The 20,743-nt window shown below is 33.7% G+C and overlaps 1 protein-coding gene across 3 annotated transcripts in view; it reads right to left on the bottom strand.

Annotated features, from left to right (window-relative positions):
- GUF1 (GTP binding elongation factor GUF1) overlaps positions 1-20,394 on the bottom strand; it is a 41,391-nt gene extending 20,997 nt beyond the window's left edge. The window contains exons 1-16 of one of the 3 annotated variants that reach the window (XM_012441112.3): positions 20,049-20,393; positions 17,953-18,064; positions 17,658-17,806; positions 17,295-17,375; positions 15,997-16,074; positions 15,122-15,205; positions 11,559-11,623; positions 10,866-11,069; positions 9,380-9,519; positions 8,087-8,210; positions 7,519-7,651; positions 6,639-6,782; positions 5,712-5,845; positions 2,953-3,054; positions 2,033-2,152; positions 329-365 (exon numbers count right to left, since the gene is read on the bottom strand). In XM_012441112.3, the coding sequence (XP_012296535.1) occupies positions 329-365; positions 2,033-2,152; positions 2,953-3,054; positions 5,712-5,845; positions 6,639-6,782; positions 7,519-7,651; positions 8,087-8,210; positions 9,380-9,519; positions 10,866-11,069; positions 11,559-11,623; positions 15,122-15,205; positions 15,997-16,074; positions 17,295-17,375; positions 17,658-17,806; positions 17,953-18,064; positions 20,049-20,213 (1,872 nt within the window). In that variant the 5' untranslated portion in view covers positions 20,214-20,393. Of the gene's footprint in view, positions 1-328; positions 366-2,032; positions 2,153-2,952; positions 3,055-5,711; positions 5,846-6,638; positions 6,783-7,518; positions 7,652-8,086; positions 8,211-9,379; positions 9,520-10,865; positions 11,070-11,558; positions 11,624-15,121; positions 15,206-15,996; positions 16,075-17,294; positions 17,376-17,657; positions 17,807-17,952; positions 18,065-20,048 lie in introns of all 3 variants that reach the window. The other 2 variants (XM_021670381.2, XM_012441114.3) reach the window with 2 other exon arrangements.
- Between the last annotated feature and the right edge of the window lie 349 nt (positions 20,395-20,743).

Genomic DNA, 20,743 nt, shown 5'->3' with positions numbered 1-20,743 from the left:
ATTATATGTTAGATCAAGAAAACATATAACACCCAATCACCAAAATAACTGTTATAAAAATCTTCCTTAGTATTACATATAAGAACAATTTTCATAAAATAAAAAAATTTTTACAGATTTTTATTTTATAAGTAAGATGAAAAAATATTTAAGGATATGGTCAAAATGAACAAGTTGCCATGGTCAAGCTGAAATTTACCTATTCAAAAAGAAAACTTGGAGATAAAGGATGTATACAAACCAACAATGGAAATCAGTAAGTTTATGCCCTCTTTGGTTTAAAAGCCATAAAAGTTATAAAGTAAAATAAATATAGCTAGATACATACACATTTTGCCAAAACATTTTTCCTATAGGCTTTCACACTGTAAAAGAGAAAATTTTGTTTAAGTACATAATTCCATTATACTGTTTAAAGGCACTTTCTTACCAAAAACAATCTCCCCTTTACTAGTAAATTTTAATGATAGTATTATTACCTATGTAAAATTGCTATAAGCATATAGATACCTCAAATGCTCTTGTATTTATTTTCATGTACTTGGCATAAAAGAACAAATAAATTCAACATGTTTATCAACACACATTAAGAAAAAAGGTCAAGGCTTGTAGCAGTCAGGTTTGATTAGGCCAAATTCAAGCGTGATGTGACCTTGATTACAAGAATTATATAAGGTTATTTTTCACTCATTCTTAAAATACTGTTCCCACTACTACAGAAAAACAAAAAATGTTTATTATCTTATTGCTGCCTCATACTGAATGTGGATGGAGTGGCTAGGAAGATAAATATATCCACACCAGCAGTTATAAACTAATCTATAACATTTGAGAAATTTCTAGATCACTCTAATTTTAAAAACAGCTCCATCTTTACATATTCCTTAAGACAGAGAAATCTGTTTTTTTAAGGTATTCTCTATCTCAACACATTTATGGTAGAATGAGCACTTGCTAACTCTTAAATTGCAATTTCCAGGAGGTTCCCTGGTTATCATCTCCATTCTGCCTGGTCTTGGTATTTATGAAATAGAATAACTAACCGAAGCAAAATAGTGTTAGGAAATAAAACGTATTGCAAACAATGGGCCTAAAATTAACCTCAAGTCTATATTAAAATGATGTTTGTATTTCCCCATTAGGTTTGGGTTAAGGTAGAATTTAATAGCAATTGCCAACTTTTCGTAACTGAGGAGGTACTTCCTATTTCCCAGAAGTCTTAGCATCATTAAAGAAAGGAAAATGGGAAGTGCTACAAGACATATTCTGCACTTACTGTTACAAGCAGAGTAGCTTATTCAGTGTTCTTCATTGTTATTTTTCTGTCTTTTTTGTTGTTGTTAAGAAACAGGGTCTCACTATGTTTCCCAGGATAGTTTCAAAGCAGTCCTCTTGCCCCAATCTCCCAAGTAGATGGGATTACAGAATGTGAGCCATCACACCCAGCCAGTGTTCTGATTTATGTATTACATTTCATGAAAGACTAGTGTCCTACAGAAAGCCTATCTTCCATATCTACTATAATTCATGTGAGGTCTCTAATCTAGAATGCAAATCCTAACACAGGATTAGCATTCTTTGATTTATGACCTCCCTAGCTCTGGGGAAGTGGGGAAGTGATATTAAATGCTTCAGGTTAAAAAAAAATTGTAATTTTGTCATTTGGAAGACAAAACCTTTTAGTTTCAGTTTCTATTAATTTATAATCTGCCCAAAAGGATAAAACCATAAAGAACTTACTTACCCAGGAAATTCAATATAGTCATTCATTAATATGAGTAGAAATTAAAACAATTCCTCAAACCCATATACATTATACTAATTGCAAATCATATCATCCAATGGTGCTATATAAGTAATTCAAAGTAACAGTCATTACTTAAATCAGAAAAATGGAGAGCACTATCATACTGCTTCTTCAAGTAAGAATAAAGCTTAGGCCAATGTTAAATTACAATGTTCAATATTCTTTAACTTTTTAGGTATATCATTTCTGAAACTGACTCAAGAACAAAAATGAATTTCAACTCACGTTTCTCTTGCAATGATTTTACTTCCAATAGAAGCTTGAATTGCTATCTCAAACAGTTGCCTAGGAAGACAATCCTTGAGCCGTTCACACATGGCTTTGCCAATCGAGTGTGCTTTGTCTCTGAGACAGAAAAATACAATTGTATATATATCATAAATAAGAATATTTCAAATATCTTCCTAGTTAGTTGCATAATCAATGTAAAGGTGATCTAAGGAGGTTCAAATGGAATTATCATAAACATCTCTTAACTCTGAATCACAAACAACTTCTCTGAATTAAAAAGGTAATATATGATTACAGAAAATTTAGAAATAGACAGTATTAGAGTATAGAAACTGTTCTTGATTCTCTTTCCTTACCTACTGAAAACCTAAAACATTTTGGAATGTTTATTTTAAACATATCTTTCTAGTCATTTTTTTTTAGTTTTTTTTTTTAGTATGATCAGTGTTTATGATACATTCTAACGCTCTTATTTAATAGATATTTTTATGTCAATAAATCTTAAACCACAAGTTTTAATGGCTTAAAATAACAACAAGTGTGTTGCATAATTTATTTTAACCAATCTGCTGTTTCTTAAACACAGGTTTTTCCTTTTTATAATTTTTTTTCAAATATAAAAAAACTTTTTGTTCCCAATTCTAAATCTATCATCATAAAATTTTTTAAACGTTTTTTTTTTTTACATGGTAAGGGGAAACATTTCTATGACACATTCTTTTAGACTATTATAACTCTTTCTTTTCTATTTTTAGTAGTCTATAGAAAAGTGTGGAAAAGAAGAGTGTGAAATCTATTTTAATTACATTTAATAGTTTTTTAAATGCAGCTGCTCAAATAAAAATAAGCAAAAAATAAAAACATATCAAAAGTGAGTATTTTTGCATTCCATGATTAGTTTCTATTAAGCTTACTTGTGTACAATAGTTACTAGCTCCTCTACGGTATTTCCATTCAGTAGAATATCCATTTTCACAAGTTCTGCAGTCTGGTAGCCTGCATCTTCGTAATCAAAACTAAAAGGAAAAAAGTCCAAGTGATAAATACTACAGTTCCCAAGAGATTAGCTTTTTTACTGTTTACAAAATGTCTATTTTCTGCCCCATTACACTCCCCAAAGAGATCTAACTTTCCATCAAAATATTACATATACAGTTTCTTGTGAATGGATCTAAATGCTATTGTCTTTTTATGTTTTATTAAATCACTGGCCAAAGCAAGGGGAATATGTTTACAGGGGGAAGGAAAAGAAATTGGTGAACCTGACATAGAAAATAGTTTATTGAAGACAAATATCATGCCTTCCCAATGTTCCCAGCAGCTGGCAGGCTTCAGACAATATTATATATTAATGGATCATTTTCAGATTCATGAGTTGAGTTTCTATTTAGCTTTCTATTCCCAATGACAACTCTATGTTTTAATAAATACTATGGCTCTCATAAAATGCTATTAATAAATAAGACTTTTGGATTTCCTATTTGGCCCTTCAGCTCCCTTCACAGGGCTTTTGTGAGGATTAAATGAGTTAATACATGTAAACCATTTAGAGCAATGCCTAGTACATAATAAGCATTAAAATAGAGCCTACCTTAGCATACATACGAGTACTTAGTTTCAGCTATTACTTTTAACAAAGTGGTCAAAGCTTGCAATGTCAATCAAAACAGCATCTAAATGTTTAACTTACAAACTGAAGTCTAACAATTAGGCTTACAAGTTGTCCCAATCACAGACAAGAACATGTATACTCCTATTGTCTTATTTTTAAAACAATTGGTGCCTGGACTTGCAAAATTATGTTTGGTTTCTAAAGATTTTCAGCAGGACGGTCATAAAGTGACAATATACTCTATTACCAGATTATTGTCACAAGTACTGTTAAAATCCTTTCTTCAGAAAGCATCACTTATTAAACATTTACTGTATGAAAGACACCATGTTAAGCACCATACAGAATACAAAGCAAATTAACAGGGAGAGAATAAAACAGACATGGTCCCTAACTTTGAGGCTGTTATAGCTCCAACTATGTTGTGGTCCAAATATTAAAAGTTTCTTAACTTATTTCTTCAAAAGAAATCATTATAAAAATTGTGTTTCTGTTTCCAAGCAGCCCAATGGATACCTAACCTCTACTCCAAACATAGGTATTCTATTGTTCTTCTTAGAATGCAGGAAACGCATTTTTAATTCCAAAAAGCTACTGAGGCTATGGGTTGAGGGCAAATGCCTGTTTGATTAGGCATCACTACAGTCCTTGTATAACACAGGAATCCCTGCTCTGACCCTGTTGCAGTTAATTCTTGCCTCATGGTATGAAAGAAATTTTTTCCTGATCTTAATCCATAGCCCATAGTCTATGAATTTCTGTTAAGTGTGGAATTGACTGCATATGTAAAACATCCATCTTGAACATATTACCTTAATGCTGGAAGCTGGAATATTTTATTTTTATGTAGTTCAAAAATAAATCATGTTCTTTCATTAAATTCAAAATGTATTTAAGTTTCCAAACTAAGTCTTTTTAAGACCACTTATAACTGAGAAAGTAGTACCAAATGCAAACTAAAATTGACAGACTTCTGTTAAAAATATTTATAAATATTAAACCTAGTAATCTTCCTTTCAACTCTGGTAATTTTAATAGGCCCTCTCAATTTATGTTACTTTAAATTCCATTGCCACTTACTTGCTCAACATCTTATCTGAAAGACACATACGAAAAAAAACTGGGTGACAAAGTAGAAAAAAATTCTCAACATAAAGGGACATGAATATTCCTTGGTAAGAAGAGTTATCATATATGCTAACTCTCTTCACTGACAAGATGATAAATAAAATTAAACTTCCAAGTCACTGTAGCATGTTCTTTAATCAATGGAATTTGTCTCTGCATGTTAATATTCATGCACTGTGTGGGAAGTATATAGATGTCAATGCTCATTTTTCCCCTTCTGCTTTAGCGTGTTTTATATCTATATTCTACTATGTACTATCCTGTAACATAAGATTTTAGGGCATAGTGAGGGTATCTAGAGTTACATGCTCCAACAACAACAACAAACAGCCTCTCAGAATGCAATGCCCCGAGTTCCTTATCTGTTATTTAATAGTAACTCTCCTTTCACATTTATCTGACTTTTCTCCATATACTCCTCTGAGATACCCAATAGTTTTCATGATGTAGACAACCTGTTCCTGGAAAGACTAAGTTATTAAAGTGTTCACAAATGCAGGAGCACAGTTAGCATTTTTTGCAGACTGAATATGCCCTTCTATTTTTCAAATGTAAATAGATGCTCTTGAGATTACATAACATACAAATATATTTTAAAAGTGCCTCTGAGGTTACAGTATATTTTTGAAATTAGGTTTAATTCTTAATTCACACACAAGTAGTACAACTTTTTTCATGAAAAGGGGACTTTTTTAAAAAAAAGAGAAATAAAAGTTAGATAATAAATGAAAGGAAATGTTTCTCCTATAAGCAAATTACAAGTACTCTGTAACACCTATGAGGTTGCTCCAAGTCATTCTAACCTTAGAGTATGATTCTCATCTATTTTCAAGAGAGCAGAAATTACTAAATAAATGAAGAATTAGTATACTCTTGCTCATCAATATTTCAAAAAGGTTGGTCAGGCATCTTAGGTTCTCATTAATATTTTACCTGGCATATCCAGAAGATAGGGATTTCAAAGAGTCATAAAAATCTACCACAATTTCATTCAAAGGAAAGAGATACTTAAGCATAACTCTATTTTGATCAATAAACATCATATTCTTCTGAACTGCTCTTCGAGCCTGAAAAGGGAAGGAAAAAAATGAGTTTAGGTTACCTACTCAAATATTGAGGAATAATGTATTTATCTAATGGTCTAGTAAAAACTTGTGAGCAGTATTCATAATCCAGGGAGAAACATTTTGTATTTCAGTTACATTATGCTTTCTACCAAAGCTTTTAATCTTTAACAATTTTACCTTTTAAAATAAACACTACTTCATTTACCAATAAATCAAAATCAAAAGTCCTAATTTCTTGTTTTACAAATTATTAGGTCCAGAGAAATTAAAAGTGAAAGATCAAGATTACAATCTAGTTTTTAACATAATTAAAACTGAAACCACCATTTAACACTTTCCAATATCTATGAGTATTTCATATAGGTATTTTTAAGAAATATAATTACATACCATTTGTGGATTAAATCATTTATTACACTGTGGTGAGAACTAAAGCAAAACGGGAATAATTTCAAATTTATGGTACCTGAAGTACTATAATTATCTTTCAAACTACTCAAAAAGGCTAAAAGAAATTATAAGTTTAGCTACTTCAGGATAAGTAAGCATCAAATTTCTTTAGGCTAAAATATGAAATCAGTAAATTACACAAATTATCAGAAATGTTTTTCTTATTTAAAATCAAAATAATTTAAAAAGTATACATATATATACATGTATAGATATACACATATATATGAAAATCTCTTATTCAGTATGCTCAGCAGAAAGAAATCTTTGAAAACCTGAGTTGGAAATCACTATTTTAGAGGAGTAAAATATAATTTTGTATTAAATTGTATTACAGTTATACCTGGCATAGCATCATTATTTTTCCAGTGTATTCATCTGGTGTGATAATAGTACCCAAAACAACTGGCTCCAAATATTCTGTTACTTTTGATTTATCAGGGAATTGTGCAGGATTGATAATTGTAATTTCTTTTTCTCTGTATTCCTAGAAATCAGAAAAATCAGCAATACTTAAAAAGAAATCTTAATATAATGATTATCATGCTTCTTGAAAGTTTGCTTTATATTTTAAAATCCCTCCAGCTGTAATCATTTAATATTAATAACAAGTATTAGTAAATAATATATTCCAATTATTGATATTTACTAAACATATTTCATGGACCATTTAGAAAAAGTATGTCAAAAGAATACATTTTAACCTGACAGTTATAAAACATTATAATTAGTTTAACAAATTAATTTTTGTTAGAAAATATTTAGACTGCCCAAATTAATATTTATTTAAACTGAACAGATTGCCACTTGCATGGAATACAATATTGTTTTCATCACTGATTTGAAATTTAAAATTTCCCAGTCACAGGAATGAATGCTTCACTTTTTATGAGATCAATTACTTATGACCAAATTTACATTTTTCATCTTTGTGCTAGAATCAGAACATTATTTTCACTACTAATTTTACCTTTTACTATTAGCAATAGACTAGTTTTGATAATGCTGAGATTATATCGGGTTAAGAAAAATATGACATTAAGGTAGTTTTCAAAAATTTCTTCATCAATTAGCCATAGGATAATTCAATTTTTATTACTACTAATCAATAAATATTTGGTTTAATACCTAATAAGCTACTGGTATACTAAAAAGTTTCTCCTGCATTGTATATATACACATTTATTTTTTCCAAGAGACTAATGCAAATAAATATCAAGTACCTTTATCAGTTTTGATGATGAAAGTACAGCTTTATATGGAACAGTAGGGGTTGTCAAAATAACAGAAGCATTATATTCTTGCTCTAGTCGCTGGTTGAATACTTCCATGTGCAAAAGTCCAAGAAATCCTAGCCTAGGGGATGAAAAAGACAAACTCCAAAATGTTTATGTTCCATGGGCTTCATTTTTTTTTTTTTAATGAACATATTGTTACTTTAAGGGAGGGATGGAATTAAGAGTCATTCAAACAATTCACAATATAATTAAATGCTAGCATAATTTTATTAAATAAGATTAAAATCTTACTCCGGGAATCTATTTTAAATCACTATAAAACTTATCTATAAAATGTCAACCCACAACATGAAACAAGCAGATAAAAATTGTTTTCATTCACTTTACACTAATACAAGCTTATTTTCAGTAAATGTTCCAGAACAATGCACCCTGTATATCTCTCTTACCTATAAAAATATTTTTAAAACCTGCCTTTCCTATAAAAATTTTTTTAAATAAATCACTTATACCTCCCTTTCCTATAAAAAAAAAAAATATGAATGAATCTTACCTCCAGCCAGCACCCAGAGCAAGGCTACTATCCCGATGAACTGTCACACTGGAATCATTTAAAGTCAGTTTCTCTATGGCACTCTTCAGATTGTTATATTCAGATTGGTCTACAGGATATATTCCTGGAGATAAAAGAGGAATATGATTTCTAGTTATCATGTGATAAGCGATCTACAGAACAATCAAACCACATGTGTAGTGCTGCCAAGTTCAAAATTAGTCATTTACCTTGTAAATTACTTGCTTGTATTTTATTGTCCAAAATACTGGTTTGCTAAAAATTATGAGTATTACGTTAAATTTGTTTCAATGTATCTTACAAATCATTAGTCTTAAAGAATATACAACTAGATTTGCACTCCAATGTTTTTAAGGGTTTTGAAAAAAAACAGGGAAAATTTAAAAAACCATGTGAATTAGTCCTATTAAGAAAACACACTGTATTTCAAAAAACAAAAGCACAAGACATTCCACAACCCAAATGAAACTCTATTATTAGATAAAAATAGGAGTAGAAATGAAAAACTATACTGACTCTCAATTCTCTAAGGCAGATTATCTATTTAAAACCAAAGTTAAATTTTGCTTTTTGGTATTTACTGACAAAAACTATGGGAGCCATTACTGATTCTCTTTCATCTGACTCCTCTGAAGTCCTCTAAAATCCAGATGACTGACTTTGCCTAAAGGTAAGGGTAAACAAAGTTCCTAATTCCCAGTGAGAGAGGACTATAGAGTGAAAACCAAGGGCTAGATACTCAGCACAGAATAACCTGATGACCTTCAATCAGGTCTTCCTTTTTCCAAAGTAAAGGAAGTAAACGATTCTGAAATTACACATACCGAGGCAACAACATTCTCTGTCATGTCTACATGAGTATGATACAATATTAAAGAAAGTCTATCGAAGATGAAGGCACTCAGTCAGTGTCTATTGATAATTAGTAATAAAAACATCCTAATTAGTAAAATGTTTATAATATAATGAACTCCCTAGAAAAATAACAAATAAATTTGTATAACTGTGTTCTATATATCACAGCTTCTTCCTTAAGAGCTTATTTCTTAACGAGTCCTAAATGATCTCCCACATAAAATTTCATCATACATATGAAATTATAAACTGATAAACAGCACAAAGAATTAAGTGAAACAATATGCTGGAATTAGTGGTTATTTAAAATAATCAGAATGTATATTTATCTTGTAGTAATTTTTCTTTAACCATAGAGTCAGACCTTTAGATTAAAAATATTGTGGCCCTCAACCTTTGAATTTGTGAGCTCCTCACCTGCAAATACCATTGGTTTCGCTGATTTAAACCCAGGCAAGGGCTCCACTGGTTGCTTATGTAAATGTAATGTATCTCCTATTTGCGCTTCAGTGACATCTTTCATCCCAGCAATCAGATAGCCCACCTGTCCTGCATATCTAAATAAAATTATTATATGCAAATATTTACTGCTTTAATGCTTCAAGCATGTAACTCACAATTAATTCTACCTTCCAGGAAACTATCATACACTTTCCAAACAAAACCTTGTCAAACTGAAAATAAATGCTACATATCAATTCTCAAACTCTGAAGCTTGTCAGCAAATGAACACACCAGATCTACGATCCATTACACCTCTCCACTCATTAACCTAAGGTCTTTTTCATGACTCTGCCAACCTTTGCAATTTAAACAGCAGCTTCTAAAATATATTGTAAATACAGTGAAACTAGTAAGTACAAAAGCATTACGAAATGTACACTACTTGTGATATCTTTTATTAATGGTGTTGCAAATGTTCTTTAACAAAGGAAAAAAAAGGTAAATTTTTATCCAAGAAAAATGAGAACTTTCAACAAACTGGCCATTTGATACTCCTTCTGTAGCAAAAGAACAAATCCCATGAGTTCAGTTTAAGCTTAGTTAATAAAATGATAATTAAAGAAAACACATAATTCCCTACAAAGTTAAACTAATTTATACTTAGAATGAGCTATAAGAACCTTAAATGAAGATATGATATTATTCAGTATATATGTGATAATGCTCAATATAAATCGATGTGAAAATATTTAAATTACTTTCTAACTCAATATAGTGTTGTTGTTAGACATACAACACTAAACACTCAAATGTAATCTTATAGTCATCTGGTTCAATAATTTCTACAGAAATTAAATTGTTGTGAGGAATTATTGTGAGGAAACAGGACCTCACAAAGCTCAAATTATGTATCCAAGGTCATGTCTCATCAGTACCTGATATGGAGTAGGCACTCAATAAATAGTTCTTTTATAAGTCAATTCAGATGTGTTTTTGTAATGCATACTACCATTGCTAATACCACTCCCCCATGAATTTTAATAAAGGTTTTACCATGAATTCCACACAAAGATTTATTAAGGTTTCTATACTACCTTTAGAGTGGAAAATCTAGTTACGAAGAAATGTCAAAAATGATACCCAATATGGATATGGGTGGAAGGAACTAACTCTTTCATTGTCTCATCAAACATCAATATAGCATCCAATCTACCCTGGATCGTAAACCTAGTTATGACTAGTCATCCAGAATAAAAACCTGTATTATAATTTATAACCAGTGAAGTTTCTATTATCCTTCACACGAGCTTCATTTTGACAAAGCATTTACTGTATAGTTGCAATAAACAGTTTTTTTTAAGTTACTAAATTAGGATCATTCTAAGCATACCAAATTGACAAAAAAGCAGAAACAGAAACACATACAAATGCATTTTAATTACTAATGCAGATTACTTACAATTTATGAGTTGGCTGCTCATTAGGATTCAAAACTCCTACTTCATTAACTTCATATATCTTTTGAGTATGTGCAGATACAATTTTATCTCCTTTGGAAACCACTCCATCAAATAATGCTACATTGGCTATCACACCTCTATAGTGGTCAAAGGTGGAGTCAAATACCAAAGCTCTCAGGGGATTTTTGCGATGCACTTTAGGACTAGTAAATATAAGTAAAAGTAAATACATATATACTAAATTAAAATCTTAGTAAAATTCATATTGGACACTTAGATATTGTACTTAATTTGAGTTCTTGAGAAGGTTTGATACACAGCAGCCTAAATAAGAAGAACTTTTTATAAAATATATTAGATTTAATAACCTCTAGTTTTAACAGATTACTTATGAATATAGTTGTTCAGCTTAAAGCAAGGAAAATAACTGCCAATGTACTGAGGTATGTTTTATAATGACTGTCAAGAATAGACCTCTATCAATCATCTTTGCTTTTCCTTTTACTTTACTGAACTTGCCTTCTATGTATTACTAAAAGCAAATAAATTTATTCTCACTCCCTGCAAGAATATTTGCCACATATATTTAGCTAAAATAACAGTTCAAGCTGACAATCTTTGAACTATTAAATACAGACAGTTTTGGAACTATTAAATAGGGACAACTAGTACAAAAATCACAAAATACTTACGGGGGGATTCTTTCAATAATTGCCTGAAGAACACTCTCAACATTTGTTCCAAGTTTAGCGGAAATCTAAAAGCATACATGGGAAAAAAATAAGCATTTAAAGTTAAAACTATACTTTTCTACCCTGATGACCTATGACTTATGATTTAAAGGAAGAACAAATTCTAATAGTTATCAATTTGAGAAATACAGCAAAAGGAAAAAAACAAAGCAAACAGCATATTGACAAATATCTCTTTTTCTAATATAGTTAGGTAGTTCTATGGTTCTAGGATTGAATTAGAAGAGACTCCTGATTATGGTATTGAAAGAGGAATAGACTAAGAGTTCAAAATCTGGGTAACAATCATGTCTCTGCATTGAATGCATATATTTGACCAGTATCTATCTCCTTGAGCTTAAATTTCATCATCTAAAAAAACGAAGTGATTATACATATTCTGCCAAAATCTCAAGGTTGTTGTGTGGATAAACAATGTATATGGATGGCATGAAACTATAATGCATCTTACTACTTCACTGTTCTCACAGCAGAAAAGCAAGCCAATACTCAAACCACATGGTATGACTGACCTTTATCACCAGTAATAAATGGACTACCTCTTAAATCCTGATTTCAAACTTCTTAGCCTTCACATTCACTCTAGACTAAGATTTTTCAGTTTCAGCCCTACTGACATTTTGGGCCAGATAATTCTTTGTTTGGGGGCTGTTCAGCAGCAACCAGGGCACCTCATTTACCCACAAGATGCTGGTAGCATCCCTCCTAAGTTATGAAAACCAAAAATGTCTCCAAGTATTTGCCCAGGGGCAAAACCATCACCACTGACAACCACTGCTCTAGACTGTAGTACTTTCTTTACAACAGTCCTTAACTTGTAACTATTGAATATACTACTTGATGCTGTCCATCAGCTCCACCCTCCACTCCGTTTCTATCCTTTCCCAGATGGGACTCTAAGATCCATTATTTCCAGTCACTCTGGTTCAACCACTTTCTACTCTTTCCTCATTATAGGCAGCTGGCAAAACCTCCACCTTGACTGCATCCAATTATGTGTACTTTCTATGCCCATATACAGAGCAGCTTAACATTACTGGAGAAAAAAATCAAATAAATGGTCTAGTTCATTTTGTTGTACTGGCCGGAGCATAGAAAGTCAACACCAAGACAAAAGTATGCCAAATTTCAGGGTCTTTATTGCCGGCGGCCACGGAGGATTTGCGTCTCTCTAACCCGTGGCCCCGACAGGAGGGTGTGAAGACATTTTATACCGGTAAAACCACCTCGGGAGTGAGGGTGAGGGGCGGGGGTGGGGGTGAGGGGCTTCAGAAGTTCTGAGGGCTAGTGGATTCTGTAAATCACCTCCTGGGCGGAGATGAGGGTGAGGGGGTCGGACATTCCGATGGCCAGGGGACTTTTGACATTCTGATTGTTACTTAAGTGGTTCACAAAAGTCAAGATAAGCATCTGTTGTCTGGGTAGGGCGGAAATCACAGACCTTAATTACTTATTACAAGTCGCAGGGGCAAAGATGGCGTGGGTTTGGACTGCTTGCCTGTCACATTAGGGTTGCAGAGAGCCGTTTCAACAGAAAGCCGAGGTATGGCTGAGGTATGCAGTTTTATGGGGCTTTTACCATGTCACAATTTTTTGCATCTGACAAGTGATCTTGCCTATGGGCAGCCATGCTGCTTATATACTTAACTCCAAATCAAAGAAACATCATTTAATATCCTACAGATTTAAAAATTAAGGTTCTTTATAAATTTTAAAACTAAGGTTCTTAATTTTTATTAATTGTGAAATGGCCGTTTGTAGACAGTGCTCAGTTTAGCAATGAACTGTTATGTTTTATGTGTTATGTTGTTTCCTCCTGGATGATGATCTCCTTTTCTCTTCATATGGATTGTTAATACTTAGTCACAATAATTTAACATCTGGGCCAAGCACAGTGGCTCATGCCTGTAATCTCAGCACTTTGGGAGGCCGAGGCAGGCAGATCACAAAGTCAGAAGTTCGAGACCAGCCTGGCCACGATGGTGAAACCGTCTCTACTAAAAATACAAATTAGCAGGGTGCATGGAGGCAGGCGCCTGTAATCCCAGCTACCCAGGAGGCTGAGGCAGGAGAATTGCTTGAACTGAGGAGGCAGAGGTTGCAGTGAGCCGAGATCGCACCACTGCACCCTAGCCTGGGCGACAGAACAAGACTCTGTCTCAGGGAAAAAAATAATAGTAATAATAATAATAGTTTTAACATCTGAGCTACTATTACTAGCTGGATTCTCTATTTCTCTTCTTGGACCTCTTTGATCCATTCTCTGTAAGGCTACCCCAATAACTTGTTTGTTTCTCTTGCTTTAAAATTCTTCAATTGCCTTAGAATAATTTTCAAGCTCTTTAGCACAGCAAGAGTCCCAGCATGACTTGATTCCTGCATACCCCTACAAAGCCTTCTTACCCAGTCTGCCTCTCTGATCCGTAAACATGACAAATCTTTTCCTAATTTAAGTCCTTTACATATGCTCTTTTCTCTTCCTGGGATGCTTTTCTGAAAACTATTCATTCCTTCATGTCTCAGATTATCAAAGAAGCTTTTGCTAAGTTATTCCATGTCATAACATCTCTCTAAGAAAAAACGATTTTTCACTGTTAATTATGGTATTTCACCTAGAAAAATACAATTTGTTGAATGAATTTCCTTGACAATCTCTATCCTAGTCAATAATTCCTATGCTTACTTCTTTGTTTACTTATTTATTTACTGCCTGCAAAGAGGGAGGGGTCCTGTTTGTCTTGTTCACTGCCATACTCCTAGCTGGCATATACCAAATAAGAATCTGAATGATTTTTGTTAAGATTAAAATCAGAATAGTTAATTATATTTTAATATAACACAATCCAAAATATAAAACCATATATAACTTGCTCTTTCAAAAATTAAATGAGATTGAAAGAAAAACACTACATTGCTACGCTGACATACATTACATTACCATATAGCACAGCAGTTTGGCTGCGGCTGTTTAACAAGGAAATCATCATTTGAAAGGTAAGCAAAAATTCAAATTTAAAGTGGTAGCTACTTTGATATAAATAAAATCTATTGTTTCCTAGCATTAGTATACCTAGCTTTTCATAAAATAGGTTTTTGTCATTTCCAAGAATGATACAGACAAATGCCTTGAAATTAGTTTGAACCTGCTCTTCAAAGACAGTATTTCCATTGGACAAAATGACAATACAATAAACAATAATGCAGGGAGTTTCAGAAGGCCTGTGTTTTAGTCCTGGCACACTGGCTAACTAACCCTGTGATCTTAGGACAGTGATAAAACCTTTGAGTCTCACTTCCTTTAACTACAGCATCACAATAATTTCTGTATGTCCTAACAATATAAAAAGAGCTTCTGGTAAGGATCAAAGGAAATAATAGTAAAAGAATTTGTAAAACTATAAAAAACAGCATATAATGCCAGATTATCAAATACCATGAAATTTCACTTAGCTCAATTACCTGAGATTTTTTTCAAAGTATAATCTTTTTAGAAAGTATTTTACCTTAATACATTCATCACTTGGAATATCAAACACTTTCTCAATTTGGTTTTCAACCCTTTCAGGATCAGCATTCTTCAGATCTATCTGAAAAAAAAATCCATTATGTGTTAGTACAATAAAGATAAGATGAATTATGTATTAACAGTATTTAAAGGTAGTTAAAAGCTTACCCATTTTAACCTAACTGACCCCACTACGATTTTTTTAAAAATCATTGATATATTAGCAGTACAATTTAATAACCATGACTGAAAAAGAGAAGTTAGGTAGAAAAGAGCATGCAAAAAAACTTAAGCAGTTAGCTACTCAGCGCAGCAGAAGAGATCAGTAGCAATTTATCAATTAAGCAGCATGTGAACTGATTTTAAAAGTTAATTTAAATATAACATTGAGTCTGACAACAAGCTGTCTTACCTATGGCCTTCTTTTAAACTTAACCCCAATATCAAGAAATATAATTTAAAGCAATGCAGATTTTAAAATTAAGATAATTTTAAAATATGAAATGGAAGTTTGACAGAGCTCAGCTTAACACTAAATTGTTATGCTTCATGTGTTGCCTTGTTTCTTCTTAGATTATATTTCCTATGTATGGTTTAATCTGAAAAACATGATTTGTCCACCCTGCATCCCTTCCTTACAGAAATGGCCCTCAGTCACCTGCACGATAATTCAGGGGAAGTATCTTCTCAACTCTGTGCAAGGGTAGAGTTTCAGTTGTACTTCCATTATATACAATACAAAGAGATAAATTCCACAATATATTTAAAAAATACCTGGAGATCCCTCATATAGTAAATAGTACAACTGACATTTAAACACTAACTGTACTTTTAGAAAGTGAAATAATAACACTGTTGTCTTATTGTAATTACCTTATTTATAACTGGAATTACCGATAGCTGTGCTTCAAAGGCAAGAAAGAAGTTAGCTACAGTTTGGGCTTGAATACCCTGAAAAGATCAAGACACAAGATACTGAGATGACCATTCTATTATCCATCACAAAACTTGTAATTTAAGACCACTCCACACATCTTTATCAAGAGATTCTGCATCATGCTAACAATAAAATTACATAAAATGTCACGTAACTACCCTTCATACTTTTCTTTCCAACTTGTGTCTTTGGGGTCAAAATGAAAATCACTGATGGTAAAGCAATAACCACATCAAGCAGAGTGACCAAACAGACAGTCTACTAAGTTTGAGATAGGAAGCCTTTAAGGAAAGGTACAGGGCAAATCAACTATGGGTACCTATTTTTCTATGCATCTGGATCATTCTCTATGATAATTCCTTTCAGTTCAGAAAGCATTAATCAGGCACTGCAGAAACGAAGATGTAACATGGACTCTCAAGGACCTCAAAGCTTATGAGAGAACACAGTCATCAAGGCAGTTTATAAAGGTCAGTACTGCCTATATAAGTTAGAGACTGACTTTCCTTAATAGAATCAGTAAAGGCTAACACAACGCCATCACAACCAGCAACAAAACATTAGGTTTTGAATGAAGAGTTTGTGAGAAACATGTATCAAAATCTTACTTAAGTACATTCACAGCTTTCACAGCTTTTCTATGGTCATCTGCTGAATGTCTTTAGGGTTTACAGCACAAAAAAGCTTAGTAATGTTATTGATATTTTAAAAACCTAATACTCCCCAAATTATTGCCTAACTAAAGACTTATTCGCAAGATCTGCTAAAAATGGATATAGAAAGCTCAGATTAAGAACTGCTAAAATTGGTAGGCTTTTTTTGGGGGGAAGATGCAATGATAATATGACATCACACTTCAAAAAAATACAACAATCTTTTGAACAATTCCAATTTAAACACTAGTCAATTCCAGAGAATGCTTTAGTGTAATAGTATTTCAAGTTAACAGGATGAAACCATATGATTTTGAGTAAGTAATAGATTAAATCTATTTTTTAATTATACTTGAAGTTCTGAGGTACACGTACAGAATGTGCAGGTTTGTTACATAGGTATACACATGCCATGGTGGTTGGTGCATCCATCACCCCATCATCTACATTAGGTATTTCTCATAAATCTATTTTTTAAACACAAAAATTCTATTTCCAAAACATGTTTTAAAGAAAAACTCTTGAAACAACCAAACAGTCATGTCATATCACATGTCACATACAAAATGAAAAGTACCTACCTCATTTGCATCAACCACAAGTAAAACACCCTGGCAAGCAGAAAGTGACCTGGATACTTCATAACTAAAATCAACATGACCCTGAGAAACAAAAATATTGATACCTGTAAATGTGAGCTGTAATTTTTTAGGAAAGGGCATTATGGGAAATTTATTGACTCTACTTGATAAAAGTTGTTAAATACTGGTTTCTTTTTTGTAGCCTGCACTTTTGAAACAACTGACACTAATAGAAGAACACTAAGAAAACAAAAAGCAAGAGCAGATGTTTAATATTCAGTTCAAAAATTAAACAAGGATCTGTTTGCACTACTGACACAACATTGACTTTAACAATACATGCAAAATTAATATTAAACTTACCGGTGTATCAATGAGATTTAAAAGGTACTGCTTTCCTTCACAATTGTGAAAAAGAGATGCCGTCTGTGCTTTAACAGTGATTCCTCTTTCTCGTTCCACTTGCAATTTATCGAGAACTTGCTTATTATTCTTTGTTTTATCAATTGTCCCTATAAACAGAAACACTTACTGATATTTCTCTGGGCTTTAAAAAAGAAAGAGAATATTACTTACAAAATTGAAATTTAAGAGTATGGTGAAAGTAATTCTCATAACTCTCAGCCATCAGTTAAGTATGTAATATAAATGAAAATACCTGTAAGTTCTAGGAGCCTGTCAGCTAAAGTACTTTTGCCATGATCCACATGTGCAATGATACTGAAATTTCTAATATTTTCAACAGGAAATCTAGACATGTCAAGTTTTTCCTAGAAAGGGGAAATACCACATTTAGAAGTATAAATTTTGCATACTATAAAACAACTACACCAATTCAAAGAATATTCTTTTAATCGTTGAACAATATCATTTCTAGCATATAATATTGTTTATATTCTTCTAAGAATAAAGACATGTATGGCTAAATTCATATTACAAGGAACAACAGTTTAATAGTCAAAGGTAACTATATAGCTAAATAACAATCACTTACTTAACATTTCTACACCATTTTTAGGGCCAATTAGGAGCTGAACTTATTATCATGAATGGAGAACATAAGATACTTAGAACTTCTAAAGGCCTGAGAATACTTGTCCAGTAAAACTTTTGAGGCAGTGGAGCTACAGAAAAGCTAAAAGAAGAGAAATTTTCTGCACCTATCAAACATTTAATCAGGAATTAGATTTATTTAAAAATCTGTGTCTCAGCCAGGCGCGGTGGCTCATGCCTGCAATCCTAGCACTTTGGGAGGCAGAGGCAGGTGGATCACGAGGTCAGGAGTTCAAGACCAGCCTGGCCAAGATGGTGAAACCCCATCTCGACTGAAAATACAAAAATTAGCTGGGCATGGTGGCACACGCCTGTAGTCCCAGATAATCTGGACGCTGAGTCAGGAGAATCGCTTGAACCTGAAAGGTGGAGGTTGCAGTGAGCCAAGATACTGCCACTGCACTCCAACCTGGGCGACAGACTGAGACTCTGTCTCAAAAACAAAAACAAAAACAAAAACTCTGTGTTTTTAATTGGGCCTCAAAATTTTATTTTAGATACAATTTTGCTACTTGGCAGCTTCTCTGGTGAGAAAGAAAAAAAATGACATCAGACAAAGGAATTTTAACGCTTAAAATTTAAAACTATTTTAAAATGGAACTCCTGGTTTTTAGTGTACACATCTTTAACGGTTTATGAAACACACCACAATCTGCTAGAAACTGGTATCAAGCAAAATATGCCAATTATTTGTACTCTAAACATTTTTTCCAATCAAATCTGTATTTCACAATCAGCAAAACCATGAAATTACAATGAAATATAAAATTGACATGAGCTTTAAGTTCTTTTATAGTAGCCCAATACAAGACAGATAATAAAAGCACAATTACAGTTGAAAGAAAGTTTGCCAAAAAAAAATTTTTTTTAAACTAATTCTGATGTTTGCCCTGTAGATTTTTTCTCTTCAGTTCAAAAAGTATACAGAATTGCACCACTTTTAAGAACTCTGAATTGCAATATAAATCCATTTTTAAACCACAGGCATATTAGGACCAAAGTTGATGAATTATAAGGTTTTGTTTTTCCGCTTACTTATAGCTTGCCTTCAATCACTTCAGTTTTCTGCCCAAACTGTGTCCCTTCACAATTATCAGTTGTTAAACCTCCCACTCTCTCACACCGTAGAGTCAAAATTACACAGGTTTGCCCTGGCTGAGGTAGAATGAAATAATAAAACTACAAAGACAGACCGAGCACTTCTTGAATTCTAAGTATTAGTCTAAAAAAGTCCACTTCTCACATCACACAAATCTTACAAGTTAGCGACTGGATGTTTGATTGGTTCTGCATTCAACAAATGAAGCAGGAGAGTGACAAGTAACTTACCCAGGTCACATAGCTAGTTAATTTACAGGAAAATGGACGTTATATTAATATTTACTAGCAACTTTCTCAGCAGGCTTTTTAGAATTAAAAAGATAAATACACGCAAAGCGCTTCGACCCACTGGCTCGCATAAACAAATCAACATTTGACATTGCAAATGAGAAAACCTAGGAAGTCAGTGACTTTCCCAAGGTCACACTAGTGAGGGGTGGAGGGTCGGGAACCTGAGCAGTGCTCACACTCTCTGCTCTGCCCCACTGTACCAAGTCGCAAACAGGGTTCAAAGCTAGTCCTAGGAAGCCTTGCACATTTCCAAGATCGCATGGGGCACTTTTTAAAATGTGGCTAAATCATATTCCAGGGGGCAGTCACCTTGAGGTCAGCGGAGCTGTAGAGCCTTTCGGTAGCCCAGGACTCCGGAGCAGCCCCGAAGGTTAACACGAGCCGGGGCCCCGGGACCACCAGAAGCGAGGCCCCGGTGGCCCGCGGAGCGAGCGCGCGTGCGCACCCCCAGCCCCGACCCACGAGGGTCAACATGACCCGGGCGGAGGAGGCGTCAGGAGTGGGTACCGACGCGCAACAGCAGCATAGCCTGCTTTTATTCGAAGGTACCCCGATTGGGTCCGGTGGACAAGACTCAAACAGATCCTCTGAAGCGGAGGAGACAGTGAAACCCTGGTAGTTCCGCCCGACTGCCAGCTCCGGTTGAACCCAGAAGACGCGGCGCAGTTTGCTGACGTCTGCACGCCGCACGACGTCGTGACATCAGCGCGTCTTGGCGCCGGGTAGTGGAGAGGTTACGTGAATGGAGGCTTTCAATTTACTCCCTAAAATGCAGTGTGTAGAAAGAGTACATACTAGCTTGTATTATCTGCTAAATGCTGTGCCAATTCCTTTGCATTGTCTCTTTCTTTCTCACTACTGCCCTGTGGTGTGTGTACTGTCAGTTCCCTCAAACTACCTCAGGAAATCCGGACCGAGTGACTTGCCTAGGAGCTCATTGGTGGGGAGCTGTGGAGCCTGGCGGGCCGCCCAGGCAATCTGATTCCCGAACCAGGAGGAGAGAT

This window comes from Aotus nancymaae, unplaced genomic scaffold (genome assembly GCF_030222135.1).
Source record: "Aotus nancymaae isolate 86718 unplaced genomic scaffold, 86718_ANA_hifiasm-v0.15.2.pri h1tg000006l, whole genome shotgun sequence".
NCBI classification, from domain to species: domain Eukaryota; kingdom Metazoa; phylum Chordata; class Mammalia; order Primates; family Aotidae; genus Aotus; species Aotus nancymaae.
Note: the sequence above shows the minus strand (reverse complement) of the source record. Positions and strands in the feature narration are given on the sequence as shown.